At 39.2% G+C, this 26,623-nt stretch overlaps 1 protein-coding gene across 1 annotated transcript in view; it reads right to left on the reverse strand.

Annotated features, from left to right (window-relative positions):
- The window catches only part of MYO1B (myosin IB), a 150,340-nt gene that overhangs the window by 77,502 nt on the left and 46,215 nt on the right, over positions 1-26,623 (reverse strand). The window contains exons 3-4 of the mRNA XM_087819692.1: positions 25,814-25,929; positions 4,193-4,287 (exon numbers count right to left, since the gene is read on the reverse strand). Coding sequence (XP_087675818.1) covers positions 4,193-4,287; positions 25,814-25,929 — 211 coding nt within the window. The remainder of the gene's footprint in view (positions 1-4,192; positions 4,288-25,813; positions 25,930-26,623) is intronic.

Below are 26,623 nucleotides of genomic sequence, written 5' to 3' on the forward strand. Positions count from 1 at the left end.
GAAGCCGCTCCCCGAGGAAGCCAGTCCCCGAGGAAGCCAGTCCCCGAGGAAGCCAGTCCCCGAGGAAGCCGCTCCCCGAGGAAGCCAGTCCCCGAGGAAGCCAGTCCCCGAGGAAGCCGCTCCAGGAGGAAGCCAGTCCCCGAGGAAGCCGCTCCCCGAGGAAGCCAGTCCCCGAGGAAGCCGCTCCACGAGGAAGCCAGTCCCCGAGGAAGCCGCTCCACGAGGAAGCCGCTCCCCGAGGAAGCCAGTCCCCGAGGAAGCCAGTCCCCGAGGAAGCCGCTCCCCGAGAGCGGCGCGCCCTCCCCGGGAGGGGTCGCATGCTGGTGGCTCGCTGGCGGGTGCGCCGTCTTCTGGAGCATATGCTCCAGGGGAGACGAAGACGTGCCGAGAGGGATCAAACCAGCGGCCACAGCCCACATCTGATGACCACTTAGGAACACAATGATACGAGCCGGCCTTCAGAAAGCACAGGGTCGGGCAAAGGCGGGTTTACACGTGTGAGTATGGGAAACAGTTTATTCTTGTATCATTACTCATTAATTATCCCATTATTTTCCATACGAATAACTGTAAACCCTGTATACCTTTAGTCATGTGAAGAATGGGTAATAACTAAAAAAATTAATAGGCTTAGGCATATATTCATCTCTTCCTCCGTCACACATAAATAAAAGCAAGGTTTGCAGATCTAGTCCAAAGGATTGCGGTGGGGGTAGGTGGCATGAGATACGCCACCCCTACAAACGCCCTATACCAGGGGTCACAGCTTTTAACTTGCCCTGTTTCCATTTTAATTGGTTGACTTGGAAACAAACAAGGAGCAGTACTGCTTCTAAGAATTAATTCTGTTTCATAAGAAAGAACTGGTCAGTGACAGAAAAAGAGCAAAAACGTTCTCCTAAGACACCAATGTCCTCTTAAAGTTTCTATGGGGGGGGGGGGAGTTATAAACAGCCAAAATTAGCACAAATTTTTGAGGAAATACAGGTAAGAGCCCATACCCAGAGATTCAGATGAATGATCTAAAAAGGGATGGGAAGTTCTAAATAATGAAACAACACCTACATACAATAGAGAGCAAGACTTTGAATGAAAAGTAACATGAGGCCCTGGCGGGGCAGCTCAGTTTGTTAGAGCACTGTCTCCCTACACCAAGGTTGCAGGTTCGATCCCCGGTCAGGGCCTCACCAACCAATGAATGCATTAATAGGTGGAACAACAAACTGATGTTTCTCTCTCTTTTTCTCCCTTCCTTTCTCTCTCTCAAAACAAAATCAATAAATAAATAAAAAAGAAAGAAAAGTAACATGAGCTGTGATTACTGAAGGAAAGAAAAAACAGGAGGGGAAGGTGCAGAAATAGGAGCTAGATCACACAGAACCTCGAGAAACAAGCCCACTCGGTTTTGCTTTTTTAAAAAATATATAATTAAAAGTTGCTAAGAGAGTAAATCTTAAAAGTTCTCACATACACACACACAAAGAGGTACATCTTAACAGTTCTCACACACGCACAAGAAAGTAACTATGTGAGGTGATGGGTGTGGTAATTAACCTTGTGGGAAGCCTGTCATACTATATAATGTATCAAATCATCACACTGAATGCCTTACACTTAAACAAGGTCCTATGTCAATTATATCTCAATAAAGCCAAGGGTAGCATCCAGTTTTCATGTTTACAGGTCATTCTGGTGTCTCTGAAAAGGGATTAGAGGTAGCATAAGAGGAAAGGAAGAACAGACAAAGCTACAAATAGTCCCCAAGGGAAGTAATGGTCGGTGGCTTGGACCAGAACCTCCATGTGGACACGAAGAAAAGGAAGGAGAAACAGCCTGGCATGAGATATTCCAGAGGCAGAACTGACAAGGTTAGAAAATACATCTCATGTGGGAGATACAGGAAATTAAAACACCAAGGATGACTCCTACACTTCTAGCTTAAGAAACTGGGCAGACTGGTGGCCCTATTTATTGAGACCATAAAATTTGGGTAGGAGAGTAAAGAGAAAAATCAAACTGGGAAAATTTCAGAGTAATATGACCACGACAGTGAGGAATTTGGGAGTGAGATTTGACCCTCCTGTTATATGCTCTTATAAGCACCCTGTACTTTTCCTTCACTAGACTTAACACTTTGTACATAAATTGTGCATATATGTGCAAACATTTAGATGTTTGTACATATACTGTGGAGCCATGATTTATCTCTACTAGTCTGTAAACCTGACAGAGACAGAGATGGTGTCTGGCTCACCAATGTATCACTACTACTACCTAGTACTAAGGAATTATTTCCTGGATGAAGAATAAATGAATGTTAATCACAATGAGAAATTTTTTTTTTAAAAAAGGGAACTTTTAGCCCTATAAGATATGATGGACAACTTCAAATAACTAAGTGTCCTACAGAAGAGAAAGTAAACTAATTTGCTAAGGTTCCAGACTACAGAGCTAATGGCCGTGGGTAGAGAAGCCTAATTAACTCTAAGAAAGGAAGCACTTTCACTAGCCAACCTGTATCACAAATTCAGTAGGTTGCCTTACAAAGCCGTGAGCCCTCCATCACTAAGAAAGAGGGAGTTTGCTGTCCCCAGGGAGGACCCCACACTAGATGGTCTATAACTAAAATCTCTTCCAGCTACATGAGACTATGCTTTCTGTTACTTTGGACTCTCACCTGCCAGTCTTTCCCTCCATTCCTGCCCATCCAGAGCCTAGGACCTGCACAACAGTGTACCGGATCTCCAAAGGGCTCTAGGAAGGGAGCTGGACACGCTTACCTAACCCTTCTTTCTTTAGCTATATCGGGGGTAGAAAGCAGATATTCCTAAAGAAAGTGGAGGAAGGAACAGGTGTAGAAGGAAAAGCCACTCCAAAGCAGATAGTGAGAATTTAAAGGCACAAACCTTACTAAGGGCTCAAGGACAGAATGGATTCAGTCAGTTAACTGAAACATCCAGGAGGATCGTTGGGAAATCAAGGTTATTAATCCGATAACTAAATAACCAAGGAAATGGAAACATTTAAATCCCACTTTGGCAAACTAGCAGAAATGACCAATTATCAGTCTCAGCTATAACACAAGAACATTTTGTAAATAAGTCACAAGGATGTAATGTCCAGCACGGGGAATACAGTCAATCATACCATAGCTTTGTACGATGACAGTGGTGACTAGACATACGGAGACGATCACATCATAAGGTATGTAAATACCGAATCACTATGACGTACACATGAAACTAATATACTGTTTTATGTCAACTATAATTTTAAAAAAATTTTTTTTAAGATGAAACGGTTATGAAAACAACCATCTCCCTCCCTCGCCAGCCTCCTCCCTCCTTCATGGGCTCATCCGTTCTCTCAAAGAGAACCACTGACAACAGCAGACTGAACCTGCAGAGTTTGGACTCTGAGTGCAGCTTTTTCATCTTTTCCAGGTAAAATCACTTTCTCACTGAAGACCCTCAATCATACAAATTTCTGTTACTAAAAACACAAGAAAAAGAAAGCATAATCCTTCCATTTGGGAGTTTATTTTATAGGGAAGGTGCCAGCCCACCTAAAAATATATACAAAGGTGGGCAAAAAAAGTAAAAGGATTAAGTACAAACTGGTTGTTATAGTATAGTCATGGGGATGTAAAGTACAGCATAAGGAATATTGTCAATAATATTCTAATAACTAAGCGTGGTGCTGGATGAGTAAGGGGTTTATTGGGATGATCACATATTAGGTTATGTAACGTCTGGTCACTGGGGTATACAAAAAAATTGAAAAGTTATTTTAAAAAGGAAAACCATGGTAATAAAATGTTATAAACAGAAAAAAATTAAAAATAAAATTCTGTTCAGACCTCATAAAAATAAAAAAAAATAAAAATATACACAAAAATCTCAATTCTTTAGGCTCCAGAGGAAAACTCTTGAGTGAAATTCCACACTTTCCTGGTGTCTTCTTCCCTCACTTTTCAGCAGAGAGAAGCTGTGATTGTGGCCTCCCAAAGCCCTCATAATTTGGCATTCCTCAGGGAAGAAGCCCCGAGACCTCAACAGCCTGCAGCAAAGGAGCCCTCAGTGGCCCTGCACAGTGTCATGCTTATGAGCCCAACTGGCCCTCTTTGCCATGGTCATTCTGAGCAGCATTACCTTCTAAAGGGGAAAGGGAGGTTGTCCAGTGGTGGTCTTACCTGTTTTTCCTGCTCCGCTTTCCCCAGTAATGAGAATACACTGGTCCTTATCTTGATCTCGCAGGGATCGGTATGCTTCATCTGACAGGGCAAAGCTGCAGGGGATAATGGAAACAAGTCCTTAGGATGCAGCTCACTATTTTGTGTTTATCAAATGTAACTATGGGCCCCTTAAAGGGCCACTGATGTGCTTTAGATAGAAAGCCGGGAGACATCACATTTTCTTTCCTTCAAATTCTTAAAGTTAATAAATAAATCATCCATCCTGTGTGGCCCATGTTACCTTTTCCCATGCATTCCCAATGAACCAAAATGGTACTGATTTATTGTACTCTAAACCTATGCTTTATTTAACTCACATACTATATTTATGGCTCAATTTATTAAAATCTAGGAAATTCGGAGAAACGAGGAAAATGTTACATCACATGTCCACAAATGAATAATGCTGAGATTTTCAGGACAATACACTGGAGTTTCAAAATGAGAGAGAAATTTATTCAAACATTAGAAAACCAGTATCAAATACCAAATAGCTGATACTACCGTTACTAAGCTAAATATGGGACTACTGCCTTCACAAATGACTGAAACTGTAAGGTCCACCAGAGGCAAATGGCACTATGGGTCGGCCATGGTTCTTGTTCAATCGGAGCCCCTATGATGACAAAGGCCTCCTATCAAGTAAGGCCAAGCCAGGCCTCATGCTGACCCTCCCCTCCTCAAAATTTACTAATAAGATGAATTTTGATCCCTCTAGCTTCACTGAAAAATAATTTTGACAATATGATAATGTATTTAATTAGTAAAAGTTCCTCTTTAATTTATCAGCAAGTACTTACTGAGAGTCAACCTTGTGTCAAGAACATGCTGGGAATGTAAAAATAATTAAGACTCAGCCCTTCTTTCATGAGTTTCCAGTCAAAAGCAGAGAAGAGAGAGACAGAAAATGAAAACCAGCAAGATAAATGCAATGATAAGATTATGTGAAAAACACTGCAGAATCAGACTGGGATCTCAAGAATCTTAGAAGGTGGAAACACAGTGCTAAAGAAATCATTAGTGCCCAGCCAGCATGGCTCAGTGGTTAAGCATCGACCTATGAAGCAGAAGGTCATGGTTCGATTCCTGGTCAGGGCACATGCTTTTCGGGCTCAATCACCAGTAAGCAGCTGATCAATGACTCTCATCATTGATGTTTCTATCTCTCCCACTGCCTTCCTCTCTCTGAAATCAAAAAAAACATTTTTTTTTTTAAGAAAAGAATTCATTAGCAAGACAAAGGACTTTTAGATGAAAACAAAGGTGAGGGGTAAAAGCAGTTCTAAGTTGCTAAAAGGCAAACATGAGTAAGGGACAGATGAGTGATGAGATTAATGGGCAGATTCCAGAAGAGAAGCCCAGAGATGATAGGGAGCCACACTGCAGGGCTGTAAGCAGGGGAGTGGCAGGAGGAAATGAGATAGTAATCATTAGGGCTAAAAACAGCAGCACTGACCATGTACCAGCACTGTCCCCGCAAGCCCTTCATATTTAATCAATTTTCAAATCACAACAGAACTACTAAGAATAAACTATTATTAATCCCATTTACAGATGATGAAGCTGAAGCAAAAAGTGAGATCATACTTCTGTGTGACACAGAGGAACCAGAACTGGCCCCTGCTCTTGATCACTGGGTTACACCACCTCTGCGTCTGGATAGATCACAGGGCCACAAGGGTGCACATGAGAAAGATCAGTTTGGAGGCTGGTGAAGGGCTAGGATATAGGAAGAGTTTAAATTTGGCCAACCAGACCACAGTGGGCCTTTCAATCAAGGACTTTGGCTTTCCTTCAGAAAGTGTGTGGAGTCATTAATATCAACAATTTACTGAGCACCTTCAATGTGCCAGGAGGTAGTCTCATACTTATAACCAGATTTAATATTTAAAACAGCTCTGTGAAGTTAATGTTAGCCTCCTTAAAGAAAAGTGATCCAACTGAGACAGGTGATATGAGATGCCCATTCTCTCCCTCTGGGTGGTCATAACTTGAACTCAGTAATATTTTGTATCACAACTTAACGACTGCATGACCTTGAGTCAGTCACTGTGGCTGAACTTCAGCTTCTTCATGTGCAAACGGAAAATAGAGCCACGTACTTTAGCTTACATGATTAAATAAAAGTGTACAAAGTGCTTTAAAGGAAATAAAGGCGTGAATAAATGTCCAAAATCTTTCTGTATTATAATTAGTTATGCACACCTCGCACCCCCTACTGGATTGTAAGCTCCCCTGGGGCACAGGCTTTCTTTCTATCCACAGAGCTATAAACATGAGACATCGCCAGTACCAAATTATGAACGAATGAATGAGTGGATTCTCTCCAAGTACTGCCAAAGTCACTACCGAAGTGAGCTCCATGAAGACTGGTAAACAGGAAATCTATTTCTTCTATGACCTTCATGCAGGGAAGGGAAGCACTGCTTAGCTTTCTTATTAGCCTCCCTCCCCTCCCACTCCTTCCACCTCCAGACAATAGTTCAGAGACCCCACTATCATAATCATCACTGGCAAGAAACTCAGAAAGCACATTAGGACAAATACAAATGAACTTCCCAACCATACATATTCACCAACCTCTTCATCGGTTGGTTAATTCAGGCCTTTTCCCATGCTCCTGGGACTACAATTTAGCTTCATATACTATACTATTACTAGATCCCAAATGATGCAAAACTACTTCTAACATGAATAATCACATATGATTGTGTGTATGTGCGTACACACACACACACACGAGGCTTCAGAAGATCACCCATGGCCGGAAACACCTAAGTTGAACACTGAATGTTTTCTTGTCTGTCTAGACAGAAATACTTAACTGTTGTTCCCAAAGCTGGGCTTGATTCCACTAATGGAGAGTATATTTGCATATAAGGTAAAGGCTAAAAGGGACTGTTATTCTTTCAGGACCTTAGAGAGCCCTGATTTCAAATTGCCAGAAAAATTTACCAATTAAAGTACTTAAGCACTGGGAAAACTGGCTTGGACTACTGACACCCCCATCTCACGCACAGTATAAATGTCATCATAGGTATTTTGTATAAACACAGATCTTGACTTCATTGTTTAAGAAAACGACCAAAGGGTGGGCCCTGAAGGACACAAGCCCCCATCCCAATCTTGTTCTTTCTCTCTGGCAACATCAGCACGTACCATCACCAAAGCCAACATTTATAACCATAAACTGAAACCACATGCCAGTCTCCCAAACCACTCTATAATTAAGGAACCTAAATAAATCTTTAGAGAAGTTTTTACTTAAAAACAGTTGGGACCCATATGCTTCGCATTATTTTGTGAACATGTCAGCATTGTTATTCACCAGCACAAAAATGAATGGTTTATTATCATATAATGACGATAACGTAAGGGGCAAGAATGGTTTTTATCTCACCACATCAAGGGCATGGTTTTATCCACTTCTGTCCTCTAGTTGAGCTCTAAGAATAGAGACAGACTGACATTGAACGCAAGTCTCCCCTTCCCTGCCAGATCAGCTCAACGGCGGTTCACTGAGAGGCAAACTTTCCCAGCACCATGTACGCTGCATGTTTCCAAACTGCTGTACCTATCGCTTTTAGGTCTGAGCAGTTTGGTTTGGGGTTCACGTGTTATTTTCTGTCAGGGTGGAGTGCTGGGTTGCATGTTCAAAATTATCTAGCTGGTATTTATGTTCCTCCTCCATCTTATTTCTGTTCAGAATGTTCATCTCCACGGTGGCTCTGCTTTCCTGGTCATCAAGGGCAATGGCAGGGCTGCTTTTCCCAAAACCCCATGCCTTCCACCCTGCCATTTTCTTTCTAAGTTTATTTCACCTACAGTGCAAAGCAGAAAAGATGCTCTAACACCAAACACATCATCACCACCGATAAAGCTAATGTTCTTCTAAGCATACCCTTACTTTTCAGTCTCTCTGACTCTCCCTTGATGAGTTACATGAGAAATCATTTGCTAAAGTGGTCCAGTCCATTCCAAGGACTTTGAGTTTGTCATCTCCATTAGCCAAAGTGGTTAACAGAATAAAATTTGTCTCAGGAAACTTTCCTGAACTTAGATAATTGTTTCTACCTTTTTATTTCATGTATTTTTCTTCAAAAACTCTCCAAATGGTATCCCCTTTCATTCAATCTTGAATCCTAAAGCACCACTTTCACATCACACAGGGAAATTCTGCTTCAAGAATGTAACCCTCTTAAAACAGGTCAGTCTCAAAATTCTCATGCACAATTGAGATCTACAAATCTCAACCATTTCTTTCCTTTCCAGCTCTGGGGCAGCCCTAAAAACTGGGCGTTTCCAAAACTAAGTAACAAAAAAATACGTGTTTTCTTAAAACTTCCTAACATCCAAGTGTTCCACCAATTTCTAACTTCATATTGAACTCAATCAAGGGCTGATGTAGTCCACAAGAACATGGAAGAGAAGGAAAAGGAGAAGAGGAATTACATGTGGTATGTTTTGCATGGTAACCTTGAGGGGTTTTGTTTGCTTGCTTGCTTGTTTGTTTTTAAGGAAAAGCACAATGTTGACTTGCCTTGTAAAACATTATTGTAGATATATGTACATTTATCATTGTCTCATATTCATAATTCAGAAAACATTCACCCACTTGAAAAATATCACCTTGATAAATTAGTGTTATGCCCTTCCAACAAACATTCCTTCACCTTATCACATCTTGAAAAAAATAAGTCATTATAGTTATTTATTACAGATAACAGTAACTTTTTATCCTGGAAAAATTTATTGCATTCATGTCCTATGCCAATATAAACATGGTAAATTAATATATTTACAACAATACAGTTATTGCCTCATGGCCACAACATTAGTAAGCATTTCTAACAATCCAAGGCTTGGAACAAAGAAAGATAAAAAACAAAAGTGAGCCTCTGTACAAAATAATTTGCAATAGTCAAAATGTACACTATGAAATAAAAAGGAAAAAATATGAAAACAAACATGAAGAGAATTGGGGAAAGACAGATGGTAAATAGACCTAAATGGTTGCTAGGTTTCTATATTTTACATACTAAAAAATTAAAATATAACTCAAAAAAAATCAAATAATTCAAAAGAAGGCAGGAAAAGAGGAACAAACACAGAGAGACAAACAGAAAATACATTATTAAATGGTAGACCTAAATTCAACCACATCGATAATTAAATGTTAATGGACAAAATACTCCAATTAAAAGGCAGAGGATGTTAGAATGGATACAAAAGCAAAACCCAATTAAATGCTGCCTGCAGGAGTCACACTTAAAATATAAAGACATGAATAGGTTGAAAAGAAATAAGGCAGAAAAAAGATATACCATGTGAAAAAAAAATTGGTCAAAAAAACGTGCCTTGTACTTTTCTCTTTATACGTCTAAAGTCAAGAAGGTCCCCAGTTGCCATCTCAACATAAGAAGGATGCTATGTCATGGCATAACATATAGCAGAGTGCAGGTGAGATTAATTACCTTTAAAATGAACTACAATCATTTTTCTAAGAATATTTTATCAACGCTAAATTTTCTAAATTCCTATACATTCTTTTATCCTAACCATAAGTAGCTACATAATTGAAAAGGTTTGTTTCTATTGGCTACAAAACAGAAATAATCTCATCAGAAATTAATTATTTTAAGGCGATATCTGTTTTGAAGTGACAATAGTAAAATAAAGCTCAAAAAATCAGGTTTTAAAAGAGTACATGACAAAAACTCACAAAAGTTTATTCTTCTTTTAAATTTAGATTGGTTTTCTAAAAACAGACAGTGTACCTGTGAAATTTCACAGATTGTCTGAGACAACTTCAGTGTATACCAGGTCTCTCATTACATCTTAATGGGTTATTCAAACATATTTTTTAATCTTGACAGAAAATGTAACCACCAAGAGGACAAAAATCCCATATCTGGATGTTTTAAATAATGTGGTTCACATGTCATAATGTTTTAAGAAACAATCAGTTGAGAAATTCTTTTACTTACAGTGTTAGAATTTACACACAAAGCTCTTTATTTCAAAAAGTCACATTCTAGTTGCGGATTATAATCCAAAACAAACAGCAAAGAGCCCTTAAGAGGTAGTCTTCTTTCAAGATTGTAGAAATTTTATTTATAATCCTTTTGTGATGAAGCAGCTTTGGAGCACACCCAAATTCTTCCAACCCCGTGGGCCTGATCATCAAAACCACAATGGACTTAGTTCCTTAAGTCTACCCAGTCCAGGGCCTGTGGGCTGAGAGTCACCTGACAAAGGAAACACCCTCCTACTGGAGACTCTGTTAGGAAGATGAGTTTGGCCAAAGGGTGGCTCTTTTTCAAAGGTGGATTGCAAAAGCCAGGTACTGGAGACATCCATCAGGAAGCAGATAAGAGGCTGAGAAAGACTACATTACGCCAGGGAAGGAAAAGGATGTAAGATATGAAAGCAGTAAGGAGGAAACATCTGCCCTTCGGGCCTGGAGGCTGCTCTTTGGAATTCAGTAGTACTCCCTTGCTGCTGAGAACTTCCTTCTGAAAACGGTGCCCTGAGCGCAGGCCAACGGGGGAAAGCCCTCCGCAGGGCAGATCCTGCTTTGGGCTTGGCAAGGAGTCAAAAGCAAAGGGACTGGCTCCACTTCATCTGTCTTTGCTGCTATAGGGTCTTATCTCACTAACTAATTAAGTGTGGATGGTCCTACCAGCCTGAATTAATCCCCTAATACTGAAAATGGGCACTACATGGAGAATTGAGACTATCCCCAAGGGCGGCGTTCCCAAGATCACAGGGGCCCACGTGGTAAGAGGCATTGAACTCGCCTTGGGTTTTGAGGAGGAGGATTAAGAGAATCTGTCTTCCTGAAGCTTAAAATCTACCAGGAAAGACACTTAAGTTCCCCCCAATAAAGGGAGTGTGAGAAGGTAATTAGCACATCAGCAACCTGCTAAAGACATTCAGGAAAGGAAAACATGACTTTTCCTAAGAGAGGCATGTCATGGAAAGCTGCAAAATCTGAACCCTGAGGCACATGCAAGGACAGAGGCCCAGAGGACACAAAGAGCAAGAAGGAAATTATGTTATTTCATGTCCAGAAATTAGCAAAACACACCTGATTTGGGGGAAAGAACAAAGACAATAGGGCTCTTAATTCAAATTCAATAAGCCCGTAAAGTATTTTTAGTATGTCTTTTAACAAAGGAATACCAACAATCATCTTTTATTAGCCGACTCATAAAAATAATTACACAGTGTTACAGTCTACAAGAACAGCCCTTTCTGCTCAAAGTAAATACAATGAAACCAAATTCCCAATACAACTGCTTCCAATTTTTTTGGCAATATAGCTTATTTCAATTAATTTCATAGTCAGTTTTTATGACTTTATTAAGGGCAACGAAGTCCTAGAAACACCTAACCCAAGAGATGTTAGTGCAAAGATCTTTCTAATTTTCCTTAGGGCTTATTTTACTCATTAAAATAAAAAGAATGATTCCACGTTCTCAAAATGCTAACTGATTTTTCAGAAAGCTATTATTTCCTACTTATTTAAAGCCTAAAAATGTGCCACCCTGTATGCCACTTTGGGTGTCTATCTCTGGCTGACTTTGAAAACACACATTCTGATCTAAGATACTTCACATCCACATCCCAAATAGACTGTGCGGTTAATCGAGCCTTTCATGTTTACAACATTCAAATGTAAACCCCGCTGCATCATCTGACTTTGACAGCCCCCAAGTGCCTGGCTAAGTACACAGGATGCAATAAAGTGGGGTCTCAGCTTCCCTCCAGTAGGAAGGAGAGACACAGGGATGCTCACCCACAATAGAAGACGTAGAAGACACTGGACTGGGGGCCTCGTGTGGCACCTCAGAAATGCAGAGAATCTGGCAGTTTTCATAGAAGGCATTGGGTGGAGATGGCATCTGAACTCCAGGTTACACACTGCTTTGGTTCATTTAAAAAAATGCACAGAGGACAGGGAGTGGGCAGTAACCGAAGGTTATCAACTTAATTGCATTTTGGTCTGTGTTTCCAACCTGATGGGGCTGTGCAGTGGATGTTCATAAAGCACCCAGTACAGTGTCTGAGGGGAGCGGATGCTCAATAAAGAAGTGAAAGGCCAGATAAGGCAAAGTGCCTTACAGAACCAAGTCACACATCTATTCACATTTTAGAGAGTGAGATCTGCCACAATTTTTATAGAGTGGATGCAAAATTCAATGAAATCAACAAATATTAATAAAGACGCTGGAATACACACACACCCCACTGGGAATATACCATAGAATGTCTGGGATTGCACATATTATTGTGGAGGGAGGAAAGTGAATTGGCAAAATAATCAGACTTTCTGGTTATTAGCTAAATCCATATCATAATGCTGTAAGGGAGGAAACATTTTGGAAATGGTTACAAGAGTATTCATTAAGTCAACAAACATTCTCTGTGCCAGGGAGAGTGTCAGGTAGAACACAAAGGCTATCATCCCCACCCACCCTCAGGCATTCAGTCTAGAGAAATCATTTACTATCTAACTAGATAATAATTTAGTAATTTGGGGATAAATCACTAGGTCTACGGGGCTTACCAAAAACTAAAAAGCAACAAAACAACAACAAAAAACCTTTCCCTAAAGCATGAAAGGGATACTGGTATTTAGGGGATGCATGTTTTTTATTTAAAATTTCGCTTCTTCTGTTTCTTTCAGGCACCCAACAAATTTCGAATCCACACCTTCCTCTTCTCTCCATCACTAGTTTCTTTTTCCTCATTTCTGGCCTGAGCGCCAATAAATGTTAAAGGAGTTGTCTTATTTCCAATCAACTTGCACAAGACCTCACAGATACAGCCCTGTCAAAATCTGGCATTTGTCAATACTGTGATTCTTTCTCCATTACTAATCCTGTCTTCACTGCAGCCAGATTTAACTTTTTGCTTTTATATGTTCCTGTAATAAAGTTTTCCCCCAAGTTTGTTAAAACCCAAAGCAAGTTTGTATCATTTCTATCCTCCAAAACTATGGTTCTATGGAGTACTCTGATTTTAAGTATAACCCATGATTTTGCTTAGGCACCGGAGAAGTGTTCGAAGCATGTCAGAGGATTTCCTAGGTAGTCTGGACCTAAAGGAATTGATACTAAAGTGGACCAAAGGCATCCCCTTCCCTGCCAGGGTTTAATAAGTACCTATTCAAATAAGGTTTGCAAATTCAGGACATAGACAAAATACAGAAACTTTTCCTCTGGATTTTCAAACTGAAAAAATTTGGTTTCTGTTATTACACAGCCATAGCTATGTCTTAATTTTAAAAAGAAACTCAGTGATTGAAGGCAAGAGATCAGTCAGAGGATTGAGAATCAGACCATTAAGTAGAAGCCCCCTAAGAGAATGAGCAGGCTCCAGGCTTGGAGTGACTGACAGCCCAGATGACCCTCCTTATCTGGTTATCTTCTGGAAGGTTCTCACTCCCACTCCCTCCCAGACCCCAGTCTTGATCCCCAGCCTAGGGAAGGGGCTTCAACAATAAGATAAGGAAGGCTGAAGATGCCAGTAGGTCTGTTCTGCACAGTATGTGGTTACCATTTTTACGTGTTCTTTTTTTAAATGCTAAAATGTCTGCCTTTAAAAATGGCTTCAAAGTGGCCACATAAGAATGGGTAATCCAAAAATACCATATGCCACTGAGCCCACAGGCTGGCTTCCCTGAAACGCTCCTCCTTCTAAAATGCAAACAGGTCACTCCTTCCTTGACAAGCTTCCCTGGCTCTCGGCTACTCTACCAAGAGGTTGGCCCAGGACATGAGGCAAGGAGGGAGTGATGAAACAGCAATGCCATGAGCTACTGTTGCTGCCACAGAAAGGTTTAATGTTAACACATGAAAGGGCCTTGATACTAACAAAGGGGTGGGAAACAACTCAGAAAGCACAACTCCAAAATGAACCCAAGTCCGGAGCACCCAAACATCTGCTTTCATGTTTGTTAAGCTCTGTCAACGTCTGCAAATTGGACACAAGGTGATGACTGTGTTGATATTGTCACATACACAGATCACATGCATACTTGAGAGAAACACTGTGATCAGCAAGCAGGCAGTTAGCATTTATTACCACATACCTGCAGGGGGAAAGTCATCTGCCAAAGACTTGATCCTTAAAGACCAAACTTTTAGAAACTAGTAAGTCCTAGAAGCCAACAACAATCCTCCCAGATCAGCAGGGTATAACAGGAGACCTGGATGAGAAGACACCATCCCCAAGGTGCTCTGCATACAACTCTGAGTCCTTGAGAGCTATGCATAGTGCTGGTCTACGTTTTTTTTACAGAATTAAGCTCAAGACAAGCTTCTATCTTCAACAAAAATCTTGAACTTAACAACTTCCTGTATGTAAATCCACACTGGTTTCTGGTTACACAGAGAGGTCAGAATCAAGCAGGCTACTACTCACACAGAATGCAATGTCTAAAAGCTTTGTGCAACAGACCACAACACCAGCAAGGCCCTTCCCAGCTCCTCTCTCTCTCCTGGTTCTCTCCCTACCCATTCTCCTTCCGTCACATTGTCTCCTCCAAACACCTTCTCTTGGAAAGTAACAGATGATTCCCCTTGTTCTAGGAGCCCCTTGCCTGTATACCTATAAAAGCCAGTGCTTCCAGTTTCTCTCCCTTGAGAACAGGAATCATAACTCACCATCTCAGTGCCTGACACAGTATATGCTCAGAATAAATATGTGGAATGAATCCTAATACAGTCGTCTCCTAGTCATGCAAGAATTTGAAAAAAAATAATGTATGGCATTTTCAAAGTCTATGTTCATTTACAAACTATTTATAAATAACCAAGTAAAGGAGAAATCAAAACAAATGTTATTCAAATATGCATATATAAGTGCACATTCATATGTTTACAAAGAGCTCTATGGATTTAAAATGCCCAAGGAAGAAAGTTAAAAAGAAATGGGAATATATTTTACACTCTCTAGCTCAAATTCTTCGGTGGGTTATTTCTAAGTATTCAGCAATTCTTCCTAATGCTAGTCTATAGGTTCTATTTGAAGACAAAGGCAAATGATAGTCTAAAATCTCCTGCTTTAGAAAGGTTGTCAACATGTCAACATTTGCAGCAGGAACACTCTAGGAGGTTGGTAGTTACTAAACTAAGAGGTAGAAGGAATTACAGTCATTTCCAGAACTGGCTGATGAAAGTATCCTGTTGAAAACGAAGTTGTCTCAACTCTCCAGACCCTGAAGTTCAAGGCCTCTTAAGAGTCACCCATCACAGTCCCCGCTCTGTTCCTCCAATGAGAGACCTCCTCCCTAGAAGAAGGCACAGAGTTTCACTGTTCTAGAATTTATGCTCATCAGAGCAGATTTTCTGCACCAAGAAAATCACTGGAACTTGCAGACATGGGGCACTCAAAATTTCTCTTAAATGTATAAACCAATAATCTTCAAAGACTCCACATTAAATCTTTATAACTTAAATTGGTTAAGAAATTGCCTAGAAAAACTAATAATAATCTTCTCTTCCTTTCCCATGTGTCTGTCTTGCCACTGAGATCCGACATGCTGTTGAATCCAATCAACTTAGTAACATGCCCTAAAATGATGCCAAATGAACCTTGATGGAGCTTCTTATATGTCAATGGCAGGCTTGGTGAAAGAAGAAAATGTATAAAAATATGGAACAAAGGCACATTTCTCGGTTGGTTTCAGAACTGTGAATACTTACTTAAAGAAGACTTCTCTGCAATTTGGTATAAACAACCATTCAAATACAGAATCCCAATTCCTAAAAATATTCTATGGTTCCTTACCTTATTGCTTAAGGTAAAAAGAGAACACACACACAACTGCTTTCTGCAAACATGTGTACTTCAAATAACTACTGATTGGGAAAATATCAATTTCTGCAATAACTCCCCAAGCCCAAAGACTGGAACCATCCCTACCACCCTACACAGTTGCCTAATCACCATCATAAACTAGTTCCAGTCTAGAGAACCTTCTATTTGTCATGACTTATGGCCCACATCTCCACAGACAGGAGGGAGCCATCTATTCAAACAAGCTGTGGTTTGCTTACTCAATTTTCATAAAATGATGACAGCCCAACCTATTACTCAGTGGGTTTCAAAATTAACACTCTGTCTTCTATTGACAAAAGAGTACGTGTACTCTGGGCGCTTTCCAGAGAACACAACCTCAAGTTGTCTGTAGATCACCTTGAACTCAAAGCCCAGTTATGAGAAAACAGAAAACAAAGGAACATACAAAACTGCCACAGGGTATCACCTGAAGGAGACACTGCAATCTTGTTCCTTGTATTCCTGAATCAAGTCAAACCACCAATAAGCCAGGTACTTGTACCTGTGGTTCCCAGCCTTGGATGCATTTTGGAATCACCTGGGGAGCTGACGCCTTGTTCCCCATGCTCTACAGATTATAGTCAATTTATGTGGTGGTTCTATTGAGCAGCCCAGGATACTTGTATGTCTTAGAGACTTGCTTTTCCTAAACTATACTTTGGTGTTATGTTCTCTGCTTCCACTTAGTGAAGTGGCATAAGCAGCAGCTACATAAAATTCACTGCTCTATTTTCTGCAGGGTAATTTTGGGAAGTACTGCTCAAGAGGACATATGTCCCATCATAAGTCCCATAAGAGAAATCTCTTTTGAACCTAACTGATAAGGAAAAGTGTGCTTCTCTTGAGCAACTCAAGTGCTTTGATCTTACGTGCAAAAATAGTGCTGTAGTTGATCACGTTTCCCTTTCTGTTTTAACTACAAGGAAATGAAAAACCCAAGTTCAATAACCATAGAGGACATCATGATATTAACTTTCGCTTGGGTCTCATTTATTTTGTTTCCTTTGCTCTGACTTTTAAAGAGCTATTCATTTTACAATACTGGCTGGAAAACAGTAATCTGCTTCCAGGCAATTTTCAATGTGAAGAGACATAATAATTAGCTCCCATTCATATTGCTCACACATTTTTGAACTATAAAAGACCAAACAATGCAATTGGTCCATGCACCATGCACACCCGTACAGCTCTTCTTTGTTTTGTTTTGGGGGGGGGGGGGGTTAGCTGGGAGAGATGATAGATGAATAGGTAGATACAGAGATAAATCTATCTAAGAAAGGCAATTTCCCAGAAAATTTTCACTTATTCACTTAAAACTGTAACATTTTAAACTATTCACAAATCTAGAAATATTTTCAGTGTGCAAGCAGATAGATATAGGTTCTCCAGGATAAAAAGACTGCAACTTAAAAATTACAGCAACACTGAGTCAAGAGAAACTTTGAAAGGCTCCTGCTCTGCCTCGTGGTATGGAAATAGGAACTCTGAATGCATGACTGTTGGATGGATTCTGAACTTACTGATCATTCTCAGTTCTATGCTGTGTCCCCTAATCCATCACCAACCACCTCAAAATGCCCCACCTCTTGTGTAAAACTCCAGTGTTACTCTCCTTTCGTGTAAATTCTGAGGGCTCTTCCCTCTCGAGCTTCTGTGGAGACACTGAAAAAGAGGTACAAGCTAGTGGAAATGTGCTGTTCCATTAGCTAAGGTCTCCAACATGAATCAACCAAAGCTTGGGCACCAGTAACTCAAAAGGAGTTCAGACTTATTTCTGAGAGTTAGCTCTAAAAAGAAAGCTGAAAAATATTTGCCTGCTTTCTCATGCAAATAAGGCCTCTCAGGTATGTCTCCACGTTGATAAGAATTTCTGTGACAAGGGCCCTGTTGATGAAGAAGTGGGGAAAGAGAAAACCAGACTTCAAACCCGGATGTCAACTAATCTGCAATTACTCCGATTTAGACTATGACTTTGGAAACTCTAAAGAATGAACTGGCCGCCCCCCATACACCCCATGATCTAATTGTTCTGGACAAATGAAGCAAACCTGCCATTCACTAACAATAAAAAAAGTTTCCAGTGTTTTCCTAAAACATACCACTCATTTCTTAAACAGAAGGATCATTTAGCCATAGAATTTTAGAGTTGAAAGGAACCTTAGAATTAAATATTTCCCATTCACCAATTCTTCATGGACATTCACAATATAAATACATCAATAATTCTATTGACAGCACAAATTAATCTGTAAATATTTTGGGGTAACATTGTCATTATATGTTTATATCTCATACTTGAATGGCTTTACTGCTTTCTGTTCTATTTGAAGTTGTTTCCTACATTTAGAAAAATTATATTACGCCCTGTGAAATTTTTCTCTTTGTTTTTCTTTTTTGCATAAGTCACTAAATGTAAAGTTAAGATACCAAACAAAATCTTTACAATTTGGCTTCATCATTTGCTATGAACTCCTAAACGCCAGATATTTTTGAACACGTGATTAAAGGTTTACTGAATCTATTTAACTGATGCTACAGACTGGATGTGATGTACCAGGCAACATATAGGCACTGGGAATGCAGCAGTGAACACAGACCTGTCAGTCTATGGGTAGGCTGAAGGGGAAGGCAGGCAATAAACAAAATATGCATAGTACGCTGGAAGGTGCTGGAAATGAAGAGAAATAAATAAAACAGGCAAGAGAGATGGCGAGTGCTGGACAGGGCAGAAAAGGGGAGCAGGCTGCACTGTTAGAAAGGATAACAACCGAAGAACCAACTAATAAAGTGACACTGGAGCAAAACTTGAAGGAGGCGAAGAAGAGAACATGGGTGGGGGAAGAGAGAGGGAGAGAGAGACAGATAAACACAATGGGGGGGTCATTCTAAGAAGAGAATGAGCACAAAATCCCCAATATGCAAGTGTGCGTCTGGCTTAATGATTAAACAAATCCTATTTTAACTATCTACTGCTACTTTAATGCACTATTTAATGCCTTCAAAGAGTTGGTTGACAATGCTTTTTAATCATACCTTTCTTTGGGAACATCGATCCACAAATATTAATAGTGACACAAAAGCAAAATACTCAATTTGGTATTTTTCCTGTACCGTTCAAACAAAGTAGAAAATTTAGTCTATTCCCAAAAGGAGATAGTGTATTGTAGGAAAAATAAGGTACACACACACACACACACACACACACACACAGAAAGATAATTAGCTTTTTAATAAATGCATAGAGATGTATAAACTGGAACTTGCTTTTTATATCCAGTGAAACTGTTTACCAAAAAACAGGTATATTTTTCCAAATTAAAAGGATGCAAGAAAATTATGTAGAGTATATACTGTAAGCATTTTTGCAAAGTGCTTGATCATGACCAAAATTAACAAAAGAATGGTATAAATGTGAAAGTAAATTTCAAAATTAGTATATCATCCATATTACATAAGATAAAAATACAGAGTGACATTATTTATTGGGGTGAAGGGGTAGGTTTTTGTTTTCCTACCATGAAAATTAAGATTGCTGACTTAAAATGAAAATGTATTGGTCAGAAGCAATATTAAAATTCTTCAGTAATTATTTCTAATATTTCTAATATTTCTTCACCTTCCATCCTTAACTAAAGTTGTCCTTAAACACAACTTATATGCCCCAGTATAGGAGAAACTGATTTTTACTTATTCGCCATCCATCTGGGAAGAGTTTAATCCAAAAAAATTAACATTGCACTGTCTTAAATTTCAAAGCTGCTTGGAACCATTTTGCCATAATTCCCAATAGATGAATATGTGAATTAATACAGATGAGATCAGCATCTAATTTTTTAAAACTCTCAATAAATATATTAGTTCCAAGAAAATCAATAATATGGGAATTGGACCACAGATAGATCTCTTGTCATAAACTATCAAAGCATTTAGACATCTCTTAGATTATTCATATTATTAACTATTTCTATAAACAACAGCAATAAAATAAGACAGTTCTAAAAGCCTTTGGTCATAATAAACCAATAAGTCACTAGTCTCTGCTGAATCGCAGTGTGAATGAAAAGGAGTGACAACAGAAACATGAAAAATGAATCCACAATTTTTCTTTTGTAGTTTAAAATGCATTCCACTAAGATTAAAATAGAGATGTGGAAATGTACCATGGTTACAAAGCCATTACAAGGGGAAAAATATTTGAAAAAACTTCAAGAGGGCTTAATTTCTTTCTAAATTAAACTACTGAACTCATGTTTAAATTCAGGCAGAAGCTTGCTTTACATGGTACCCATGAGTTAAATTATCAAACAGTTAACAACACTACTGAAATTAACAAATGATCTTCGTAAATAAAATAAATAGGATGCCATGTAATATACTAACTAAATCCCATTCCATTTTTCCCTTCCTGGACACATGGGAAGATTGTATTTCCCACCTTCCTTTGCAGTTAGGTTAGGCTGGGCCCATATGACTGCACACTGGCCAATGAATAAGCACTGACCTTGCTCTCTCTTCACCTCCCACAGTAACCTTAAAAGCCATGTGTTTCCGCAGTTACAACTATAAGTTAGTAGGCAGCCTGGATATGAGTCACAAATTGGAGGAGAGCCATCTGACCTGACCCCTTCAGACTGCAATCAGTGAGAAACAAACCTTCATTGTGTTTTACCTTGGGATGTTAAGGCTTGCTGCCCAAGCATAACCTACCTCATTCTGACTAATACATTCCCTATAATCCCTAACTAGATCTCAGACATACTTAGACTACAACCTTGAGTTTCATTCAAGACAGGTGGAAAATTGTTAGCAACCAGCACAGAAAAGCTGAAGGCTAAGTATTTCTTGAGTCCCTGACATGTACCTAACACCAGGACTCTAAAGTAAGGTGTGAGCATCCCAGGGCATGTCCAAGAAGAGCCACTGGGGGATGCAGATAAAATATTAGAACTTCTATTTATATGTCTTTATCATTTTGTAAAGTTCTCATTCTTGTTTATGTTTTATAATGTACCCAACACATGAGGATGATACTACTTGAATTCAACTAGATGAGCAAACATACTAGGTGGATTTTAAGATCTCTGATTTTGAAGCAACAAAATAAGTATAATGCATAGTCCCTGCTCAAAAGATGCTTACTCTTGTAGAAGTCCAATACTTAAATAGGAAACAATAATACGTCAGATAGTATACAATAAAGTGCCATGTAATTGTGACATGATGCATGCTATGGAAAATATATGTTAGGACCACCAAATGGCCTTTTGGAAAGAGGTTTCAAAATGCAGATGTAGCCTAGCAGGCATGGCTCAGTGGCTGAGCATCAACCTAGGATCCAGGAGATCGAGGTTTGATTCCCGGTCAGAGCATAAGCCCGGGTTGTGGGCTCGATCCCCAGTCGAGGGCGTGCAGGAGGCAGCCGATCAATGATTCTCTCTCATCACTGATGTTTCTATCTCTCTCTCTCTTTCTCCCTCCTTCTCTCTCTGAAATCAATAAAAATATATATATATTTTAAAAAGGCAGATGTACCCCGATACATCTAGGAAGATAAGTAGGATTTGAATATGTGGAAAAGAATGGAGTAGGTATAACGGAACATGAGCCAGGGTGCCGGGAAAGGAGAAATAAAAGCAGCAGTGGAAAAGGCAACAAAAGGCTAAGTGAAGGAGAGCTTACAACTAATTGATCCCTAGCGACACATTTTTTCAAACTCAACCTCTCTATTTTCACAGCCAAAATTTTCACTTAGGACTGATTTTAATTTTGTAAGTTCTACTCAAGATCAATGCCAGATATATGCAAACAACAAAGAAAAGTTGAAGTCCCTAACTATAAAAAATGACAAAGATTTTCAAGTTTTAAGATTCATTTATATTCCCTTATCTATGCCTGTAAGATAACATACGGCATTGGCAATCACAGACATGGTTGGCACTGTTATAATGAAAATTATGTTACATCATGAAAAGGAAGCAAATGTTCAAAGCATTATACACCATTTCCATTTGTCTTAGGAACAATGCCCAACAAACACCCACACATTTCCACGCTCCCTCCTTCCTGCCGCCCACGTTCCAGGTAATGAATAGCCAGGTAAGAATGGCTCACCCATGTCACGTAATCTGAAATAGCTGCATGTGTTCACTGCATAATTTATGTCTTTATACCTTTATACTTCAGTCCCTTTTTTTTTTTTTTTAATATATCTTTATTGATTTCAGAGAGAGGAAGGGAGAGGGAGAGAGAGTTGAAACATCAGTGATGAGAGGGTCATTGATAGAGCCCCCAACCCGGGCATGTGCCCTGACCGGGAACCGAGCCGCGATCTCCTGGATCCTAGGTTGATGCTCAACCGCTGAGCCACGCCCGGCCGGGCACATTTTTCTTTACTACATGTCTCTGACCTCAGATAGGATTCTGTCATTTTGAATATCCTTATTTTTGTCCATAATGCTATTCACATGAACAAATTATGTATAAGCTGCGGCTATTAATAACGACCACGCAAACTGGAACTACAGAAAGAAGCCGCAGCGACACTGTAGGATGGAATGTGAGGTGGGGTATCTGAGCATCAAAATGTGTCTTTTCAAAGCAATCAAAGCAATCAAAGCAACTGCTTAAAAACTAGCAATTCCTAAAGATCCAAGAGCCCTTAGTGACGCTTCCTCATGAAAATATAGACGTTAAAAGTGAAAATGGACCCATCTCGTGGTTGTGTAAGGTCCTAAGTAGGCAACCTAAGAGTATGCCTGCACCTGTTTCCAAAAGATAAAGGTCTCTGGCGCAAACCAGCCAAATCTTCGTCCCTCCAGGTGCTTTCTAATTTTTTGCTATTGAGGTGAACTGAAGAAAAAAGATTAATAAAAAATAGATACATTCTAACTTATTTGTCTATTGCTAAATTTTTGTAAAATTGGGTTAACTAGTCTATAAGGCTAAGGATGTTCCTAACATAACTGAGGATATTCTTTTCAGACCTCAAGCTGACCACCCTTGCATCAAATGCCTAAAATCATCTTATCCTATTATATTGCAAAACTCCTATTTGAGAATGTCAGGCTGGGTTAGCAGGGAGCCTATTTTAGAAACTGTGAAAGATGGACATTCACAAAGAATGACTCAGGAAAATGCGTTAAAGGAAGTGGAAAGTGTCCCACCCTGGAGGAGAAGATGGTGAGAAAGAGCATGTTACAATGTTGAAAATGTGTCCCACATATCTCATTATTACAATTATTATGATTATCACTGTTAACACCAACGGCTACCCTCGACTACAGGGCTATGGCAGACTCCATGGTAAGCACACATATACCAGATAATCATATCACCTAAATATCTACTAGATATTTATCCCTCATAAAAATCCTAGAAGTTAACAATTATTTTCCCATTGAACAGAGCAAATTACTTAATTTCAGAGTTGATGTTTTTTCAAGTAATTTGCTCAAGATTACATAGCTTGTAAATGGAAAAGCTGGGACTCAACCCAAGTCCTGTTCAATATCTTTTGAACCCTCACTTAGTTCCAGACGCTAAGAATATTAGGGTGAGCAAAAGCTAGCATGAATTAAATAATCCCATAAAGAAATGTTAAACTGTAACTGTGACAAGAGCAACAGATAGGACTTTGGCAGGGACCTGGTGAGGGATAGTTCTTCCCTGAGGTGGTCTAATGCAATCTGAGATCTAAAGGAAAATACCTGAGTTGCCTTGAGGAAAAGTGAGGGGGAAAGCATTCCAGGCAGAAGGCACAGAATATGCAAAGATAGGAAGGAGTGTGGTGAAGGCTGAAAGAACAAAGTGAGATGGGAGAGGAGGGTGTGATATCCATCTAGCAAATTCAGATTCATTAGGCAAAACTATTCCCTGCACCCCATGCACAGTGTTTTATAGGCCATAGTAAAAAGTTTTGTCTTTATCCTAAACACACTGAGAATTTATTTTATGGCTGGCTGTTGACTGTTTTCCTTAGGGGTGAGGGGGGTGAACTAAGGTAGCAGTGCCATGCAGCCTCTTACAGAAATCCTTCAAGGGTGGGGATAAAAATGGATATTCCAGAGCATGAACTTCCATGTTCTAGAACAGACATCTATTATATATATATATATATATACATCCTCAAATGGAGATTTAAGCTGCAAATGGAAGAATGGCATTGCAGTCTCTCGAGGTAAACTGAGGCATAGCTAAGGTTATCTTGGAGGGCCTGGGGCGCAGGAACATAAGCAACTCAAAGTAGTGGGATGTAAGTGCACAGTAAGAGGCCCTAACACAAAAATGGGGGAACCAATTTCTAGCTGAGAGGCACAGCAGATGACCCTTTCACACTCCAGCTCCCTATCCAAGAGCTATGAGGTTTTGGATCACTCATTTGTCTTTTTGTGTCAATCTGCTATACTACCTACCTCAGAGGATTATTCTGAGAATGAAATGAGCTATAATACATATAAAGTATTCAGTGCTGTGCCTGCACATAGTAAATACTCAATAAATACAAGCCATTATTATTAGTATTATTGTAAAAGATCAACATATGTAGTACGCCATTAAGAAAAACATTTGTAAATACACATCTAGGACAACATGTTCTCCAACTTGCATGTATGTAAGAATCACCTCAAAAGCGTGTGGAAAATGTAGCTTACTGGCGTGTTAGAGGTGAGGCCTAGGACACTAAATTTTTCACAAGCTCCAGGGGGTTCTGAACAGATGATCCAGAAATCCTACTTTGAGAAATTTCAAGGCCTAGAACTTAAAGATTCAGGCATCAAATAAAGTATTTCATTGCAGGGACTATAGGAATAAGTTTACAGAACAAATTTCAGATTTTATTTTTGTTAAGGCAAAATGAAACACCATCACTTGCAAAATCTACTTCGAGAAGTAAACTGAAAAAACAGAAATTTGACGGGTAAAATACACAATGTTTAGGTTTTAATAACTCTTTTCATAAATTATTTAAATCTGGAGTTCCAAGCGGCCCACTGTATGATGTGTTGCAGAGAGAAGCTAAAATGAACATTTGGACAGTGATATATATGCTCTTTAATTATTAGATTTTATTTTCTATCCAAATTATTTTCTGCTAGGAAACAATTAAAACTCTGAAGGTTTTTGTCACTTTTTAGTTCAGGGTTTCTCAACCTTGGCACTATGGAATTATTGTAGGTTATTATTTACACTAACAAGTGACCTTCAAAAAAAATCAAACAAGTGACTAAGTTCAAGGAAGGTGAAATCACTGGCCCAATGTACACATATGTGATAAACAATGCAAATATTATAAACTGAAGGTATTATTTATTCCTTTTGCTCAAAACACCATTACACAACCCAACACTTTGGATCTTTCTCAACCCAACAAGAGTAGGAAATGCTGCTTGGGCTCTCCATAATAATAAACAATGCACGTTCCTGTTTTCTTTGCAAAAATAATTAGCAGCAGCTGCTACTTACACAGAATTTTTAACAGAAAATATTTTACATACTGAACCCAAATACTTCAGAACTTAAAGAGCCTGACGCCAAATGAAGTACTCTGCCTTTTTAAAATTGAAAATAAGGCATGAAAATTCACTTCTACATTCCTTCATCTAATTTAAAAAAAAAAAAAAAAAATGACTAAAAGCATTTTCCTGGGACTTGGAGAAAACAGCTGGACACATCTGTCAACTATGCATCTCTGGAGTGAAAGGAAAACAATGCTTTAAATACTGTACTTACATGTGAGGGCTCAGTTCATAAAAATTTCTATTCCTGTAATCTTCTACTTTCTCTGGTGAATAAATGGGCAATGACCGGTATGGGTTCACGGAGATAACCACACTTCCAATGTATGTCTGTAAAAGAACAGTAAATATGTCCATTAGTACAAACCCAGTATGTATTTTAACATCTTAAATCTTAGTGTCACACAGTTTCATCCTTTTAAAAACAACACTAGTTCTTCTTGACCATCCGTTTTATATTTCTCAAGAATACTTTACATCTCTGAGGATGGATAGTCAATAATGTTTATTCGTTTTGCTGACAAATGAAAAGCATATATTTATACACTGAAAATACTTTTCAAAATCTCTAGATTAATTAATGATCCCGGATAAGAGCTCTCCAAAGCCCTTGCCAAAAATTAAGTCACCGGCCACTGTTAAGTGTGAACAAGAGCTTTGCATTCCTTGATTCCAGTTAGAACTGGTGTTTCCTTTTCTATCTTCATCCTCTGGTTTCAGTCGACAGCAACCCAGAGCTCCTCGCCTCTCTACCCCAGCCATTCCTATCAAGTGCCCAGGGCCTTGACTTTGGACTGCCCTTACACAAGTCTGTCAATCTCTACAATGGGATCAGACCACATACCATTCAGTACTAGAGCCACAGTTATCCCTTGGGCATTCAAACAATTTTATATCTAATGCACTGTAATATCAGTTTACGTGTGCTTTCTGAAGAGGAGTACCTTTAATGTCAAATTTAAATTTAATGCAGGATTTAAATGTACTTCTGAAGGCATCGATGCTATTATTTTAGCAGATACCA

The sequence above is a fragment of the Miniopterus natalensis genome, chromosome 8 (genome assembly GCF_054644295.1).
Source record: "Miniopterus natalensis isolate mMinNat1 chromosome 8, mMinNat1.hap1, whole genome shotgun sequence".
In the NCBI taxonomy this organism is placed as follows: domain Eukaryota; kingdom Metazoa; phylum Chordata; class Mammalia; order Chiroptera; family Miniopteridae; genus Miniopterus; species Miniopterus natalensis.